This window comes from Emys orbicularis, chromosome 7 (genome assembly GCF_028017835.1).
Source record: "Emys orbicularis isolate rEmyOrb1 chromosome 7, rEmyOrb1.hap1, whole genome shotgun sequence".
NCBI lineage: Eukaryota > Metazoa > Chordata > Testudines > Emydidae > Emys > Emys orbicularis.
The window spans coordinates 122,911,633-122,917,871 of record NC_088689.1 but is presented as its reverse complement, the minus strand read 5'-3'; the positions used below and the strand labels follow the sequence as shown (position 1 = coordinate 122,917,871).

The following is a 6,239-nucleotide window of genomic DNA, read 5'->3' as shown; positions in this document are numbered from 1 at the left end:
CGGAAAAGTTACACAAACCCTCATGATGAGTGGTGTGATAATTGTGCTAGGAAACAGCCCTTGTTCATTGGCTGAATGGTGATAAAGCTTTGATGGTAAAGGCTAAGAGACATCAGAGGCTGATGAGTTCTGCCTATAATTGCTTAGAATAAAGCACTCAACTAGCACACAGAGAACTGTTCTTCCGGATAGCACAGGAGAAGCAGAACACCAAAACGTTTTTGGTAGCACACTTTTAGTTTATTGACCTATACAAAATAATAGGCCCAAAAAGTCAGAAGTAGAAAAGGAATAAGCAAAAAGGACTTTCGCGTTTCTAGAAGGGTATACAAATATGCAAAAGGAAATAAATTATTTTTTATTGTTTTGTTTATTCCAAACCTCAACTCTAATAATACAAATGACTGAGGACCAGCTTAACAAATTTGTCTTTCGGTCTATATTACATGCTTTGGAATACTGGTAAAAAAATGTTCAAAAAGTTTATCAGAAACTTTGCTATTCACAATATGAACAAGGAGTAACTAACCCTGTGTATAAAAGAAATAAAAGAGCACCATTTTATGGAGTGAAGCACAGTACAGCTGAGAAACAAGCATTATTTTACAGTATGCAATTTTTTTTTTTTTTTGTAAACTACACAAGTTAGTCCACACTAATTGGTTTCTACAGATGGATGATATGAGGTAGGCTTATCCCTCCTAGATCAAAACTGCTGTTGATTTTTTAAAAACAATGTAAATGATTTTGTGAAAATGCTGTTTTGTCACTTAGTGACTTAGTAGTGCACCTGGCGTTTCAGATGACGTTATACAATTCTAATGCCCTCAATTTTAAGGCACCGACTTGGTCTTCTTATTTTTTTTTTTTTTGCATCCACCTTAGAATACTGGCCAGTTTAATAAAATTGTTCCACATGTGATAACTAGAGCATTCCACCTCCGATTTTCCATCAATCTGGCAGAGCAAAATGTAATAGCTATCTCATTAAGAGTTCACTGTGCATTCAACACGACTATTTGCATGCCCATCTGCACAATGAAATTGTACCATGGAAAATTCATTTAAACGTGAGGATATTAATTACATTTTATCATGGGAACAGTTCAACGTTTGCTGCTTCTATTTCCAAAATCCACAGCCTTCTAGGGTTAGTTTTACATTACATGTTGCAATAATAAATTGCCTTTCTTTCCAGAATCCATTTTGTGGTGCATACAAACACTCGTAATAACACCCCCTCCCCCAAAATTTTGTAGCTCATTCAAACCTCCATTAAAAAATCCAGCCTTCCTTCAAGTAATGTTCCAATACTGACTGAGTCAATCTTTGCCTCATTCACACACACACACACACAGTATCCTTCATCAGCTTATGAAGTCCTTCTTGGTCATCATAAGTGACGGCAGAAGACATTTTTATTTCTTCTTCTTTCAGCCATCTGAATTGTGCTCCTAAAATTTCTGTTTTCTCCATAAGTCACCTTTTCACATTTTGTTGAGGTTTGCCTTCAACACCTTCCAGTCTTCTAAAAAGTGCTTGCTAAATATAAATACTTCAGCCAAGTGCTGCATCTCCTCATAGATTCAGTGGCGGCCTGCCCTTGCTCAGTTAGGCTATTGTCTGGATTCAGAAAGAAATGCCCTTGTTGGAAAGACTTTGTAATTTTGTACATGTCCCTCTTAATGCTGAACACAATCTTCACCCACAAGCCAAAATACTTTCATTTTTGAGTGGGGTGGGGGGGAATTCCACAGGAGATCTCTTTCGAGGGAACTGCATTCTGTGCAAGGCACATGGGGGGTGCAAATACAGGGCTGTCGATGGCCTACACGAGCGTCCCAGGCTTAGAATCCTCATGCCAAAATAGCCTCTGCTCATTACTGTGCAAGTCAGCTTCCAACTGGTTCTCGTCAGCATCCTCCAGTTGGCTTGTCTCTGCATATGCTCTACAAAAGAAACATAGCGTAAATGATAATTGAGGGCGCAGTAACCTTTGCACTGGGATTTCAGGTGCTGGGTTGGTAATGCTTAGAAGTAAATAACCTGTAGAGACTGAGCAGTTTCTGATCTTAGTGACACCATCATAAACTCAGAGTAACCTCATTGACTGTGAGTATCTGAAAGTCAATGAGGTTACTCTGGGTTTACAGCAGTGTAATTGGGATCCAAATGTAACCCTGTGATTTGTTCTCCAGACAGGGAAGATAATAAGGAGCAGATCCTCAGCTGGTGTAAATTGTCATAGTTCCACTGATTTCAAATAGAGCTATGACAATGACTTACCCCTGTGTGTTTCCCAGTGTCAGCAAGGTAATAAGAGTCATATCCAATATCCTTGATCTGCATGTGCCTGCAGATAAGGGCCATATAGCATATGGCAATCAGTCATTTACAATAGTCACACATGGATATGTTCACTACAAAGGGTGTGATACTGGGGTAGATTTGGACAGTGATCAGAATATAAAAAAAGTGATAGTTAACGTAAATCGTATGGATAAAGTTGTCAAAATAAGGCAGCTCATTTACATGTTTCAAACCCCAACTGTAGGAGGGTAAGTAATTAGTCGAAATGCTATTTTTAAAATGTTGTTACTGTAGTTCTTTTAGTCACGGCAATAAAAAAAACAACCACCCCAAACTTAAGTCATTTAATGAAAATCAATGTGAAGACTTTTAGACTCCTTTCTTAATGCTTCTGGTTGTTTAAAAACAAATAAATACGTTACTAGGTAACTTCACACCAGTCAGCCCAGCAGCAAGCAAAAACCGCAATCCATGAAGAAGCACACACAAATGTGGAGTACTGTACTTACTACAGCTGGCTACAGTTAGCATAAGAGTATTTAAAAATGATCTCATTTCTGCAGGCGCAATCATTCTCCTGGACAGAAGACCTTTGTTCTGACTGATAACAGGTGGAGTTAGAAAGCGGAGGAGGAAGGAGACAGAAAACAGGAAGCAGAAGAGTCGTGTGAATATCTGTTTGCAGCACTAGAGCGAAATGCTGGACTGTTCCAGCCCTTCACAGAGTAAACGTGTACCCAGAGTGGCCAGTTCCCACGTCTATGTGAAAGGGAGTAAGAGGCATAAAGCCCCACTCTGCACTCTCTAGGCAGCTGTCTGTGTAGCCATGTCAAGTCAGGATGGTTTAACGGTTAAACCCCCACTGTGAGATGCACTCGGTTTATCTGTGGTGACTACAACTGTGGGTAGCACCTTTGAACGCTATCACGTGGATATGAGCTTGTAGAAAAACAGCCTCTTCCTGAGGAGGCACAACGGCTCCAGAAGCGGAGGGACAACATGGCTGCCGGGCCACTTACAGGGGGCAAAGTATCATTCAGTCTCCATAGGGTCTGCTCTGTTGAGGGAGGGTGGGACAGGGTCACAGTTATGCTCTCTGGGGAGGCTAGTGCACTAGCAATGCTGGCCTGATAATCACTGCTGTCAGGGCATGACATGCCGCGCCCTTGCAGAGAGGTGTAAGGGGGAATGCTATTTGCACCTTGTCCCATCCTTGCACACTCTCATATTGACAAGTACAACCGAGCCCTTAACTCTTCTCTGTGCCCGTTTTCCCATAATTAAAATAGACACAATTATACCTTTCTCCCTCCCAGGCCTACTGTGCAGATAACTTAGTGAATAGGCCAGACTCTCAGCTGGCGTATATCAATTTAGCTCCAGTGGCTAGAATAGAGCTCTGCCCGTTTACACCAACTGATGGTCTGGTCTAGTGTTACTGATTTAAGATCCTTGGATAAAAGATGCCATATCAGTATGATCAGTAAAGTAAAACATTACCTGAGGACAGCTAGAAAGAAACGCAGGAATATTCTTGCTTGAGTCAGCTGAAGCTGTACGGTATGGAGCAGATCTGCTCTCAGTAAGTTGGTTTCATAACTGCTCTTGGTTTAGGAGTTGGCTCCCTGATACCTGATTGCTACCTAGATAAGTTTTAAAAGCTTACACAGTACAGAGGAGAGGGCAGCAAGTCTTACTGCACTTTGCTCACCTGCTCTGCAGTGGAAGGTTGCCATAAACATTCCCATAACAGCTGGTATAAGAGGAATGAGACGATGTATCATAATCGGAAAGCCCTAGTGCAATCTGGTTCCGCCAGTTTCCAGAAGTGTTTGTAGAAGACGCTAGAATTGTAAAAACAATGAGAGCACATTAGATTTTTCGGTAGCTCAGAGGACTGAAAGAAGCGAGATGTTTTTCATTAACAATCTCGGCAGGTTTCTGTAGGGGACACAGACTCCAAACACATCTGTCTTTACATGTACTTTGGAGAGTGAGGCATGGTGTGTGTAGGGTAGGGGAATCGGGTGGTCTCCCCTTTAAAAAAGAGTTTGTGGAGCCTCCCAGTCAGAGTGGCTGTATTCTGTGCTTTAGAAACCAGCCAGAGAAGCAGCGTGGATACTGAACTAGGCTTGGCATGTGCTGGGGATGTGGTGAACATGGCTATTTGGACCCCACCGTGCCGGTGAGGTTTCTTCAGATTTTTATTTTTGCATAAAGGGCAAATGACTCAGCAATGTGAGAACGGGACAGGGAATCTGGGCCCCCTGCCTACTAACCCCTTAGACACGGACTCCTGCTGCAGCCTAGGGCGATGCACCTGCTGACCTGGGGCCATGCACCATCTGCAATGTCTATAAAACAGGAATGAAACTTCCCTGCCTCACAGCAGTGTTCCACTCATGACTCAGTGAGCAACTGAAAATGACTAAGTCCTATTACCGTAGCATTCTTCTGACCGGCATCAGGGGTATGTCTACCACTTGTGTTTACAGAACACGGGGCGTGTACCCATTTTTAAAGGTACCACTATGATGGTGGTGTCCTTTCCTGGTGGGATTTGCAGAAAAGTGGTGCTCCCAGGAATTACACCTCAGCCTTTGAAAATCCTGAATGTCTGACACGGACATACCATCATGGACAACTAAGTCCTTTTCCCATCGGCAGTGCTTCTGGGAACAGTCTGAAGCAGGTCAAGGTGCATCCAGGTAAGCTTGGAGCATGTACCTATCCCTACTGATAGGGCCTGTGCCACCTGCATCATTCAATTATCATACAAAGATTCATATTTAGCTATTCTGCATTTTAGTTTTGTTGGATGAAATTCTGCCCTCGGTTATGCTCATGCAGCCCCATTTCCTTCATGGATTTCAGTGGGTTTGCAAGGGTATTAATGTGGAGAGGATGTGACCCTCCGAAGGGACATATAAAATATTTAGCATATCACAAATCATGTTACCTGAAGAGAAAGAAGAAGCCCGGCTGCTAGGAGAGAACGGTACTTGCAGCCCTGCAAAGCCCAGACTCCTTTGGGATCCTCGGTCAGAGTCAAAGCCTGCCTGCAGACTCTGACCCTGGTCCTTTTGACCGGAGGCACGTTGGTACCAACCACGGAGATGCTCTGCTACTAAGGCCTTGTGAATGTTTTTGGTTATATGCTGCGTTTTAGCAACCTGCTTCCTTGGAAGTCTCAGAGTTGCATATGGATTGTGTGGTACTCTTTCCATCTCCCCTTCGTGGTAGGACCTGAGTTCCCGATAACGGTCGTACCCACAGTGCACCGACGAGCGATATGAAGGGTTGACGCTATACTGTCCCTCTGTGTCATTCTCATAAACGTATCCCCCATTGTAATAAACGTCACATTCAGTGTAAGGTGAATAACCAGGAACATAGTAACTAGAGGAAGGCTGCTCCTGACTCTTTTGGTAGACACCATTCCGTGAGTCTTTCTGGGCAAGATTTGGCATGCTTCCTGAACTTGCAGCAGAAATGTTTTGTTTCTTAGACCTCCTTCGGCCTCTCGTGCGGTTGTCAAGCGTCTGCGTGGTGTAATATGGGTTGGGGTTAGGCGTCACGCAGTAATACTCTGCACTTGACTGGCTGGTGTAGGATGATCCATCGTCTAGTATTTCAGTGCTGCTACTTCGCTGGGATTTCGAGAAGGAGAACACAGGCTTTTCACTGGCAGTCTCCGACAGCAGAGGGGTTTGGGATTCTAGACTCCCGCTGCGCTGTCTGCAGTGCTCTGGGGAAATATCCGGCCTGAAACGGCAGAAAATTAGGTTGGATGTAGAAGTCGTATGCAGACATGAAGCATTTGAGAGTTAGTGTTGTGGCAAAACAAAGAATTCTTTCCAAGCAAAGTACAGGGTCAGGTTTTGGCAGGTGATGCAAAGTCCTAGGTGGACTATTCCTAAGTCAGCTGC

The 6,239-nt window shown here is 43.5% G+C and overlaps 1 protein-coding gene across 2 annotated transcripts in view; it reads right to left on the bottom strand.

The window, feature by feature from the left end:
* Nucleotides 1–233: 233 nt before the first annotated feature.
* The window catches only part of FRMD4B (FERM domain containing 4B), a 117,336-nt gene continuing 111,330 nt past the window's right edge, over nt 234–6,239 (bottom strand). For both annotated transcript variants that reach the window (XM_065407405.1, XM_065407406.1), the window contains 3 exons: nt 5,270–6,075; nt 4,022–4,154; nt 234–1,949 (listed from right to left, as the gene is read on the bottom strand). In XM_065407405.1, coding sequence (XP_065263477.1) covers nt 1,829–1,949; nt 4,022–4,154; nt 5,270–6,075 — 1,060 coding nt within the window. In that variant the 3' untranslated portion in view covers nt 234–1,828. The remainder of the gene's footprint in view (nt 1,950–4,021; nt 4,155–5,269; nt 6,076–6,239) is intronic.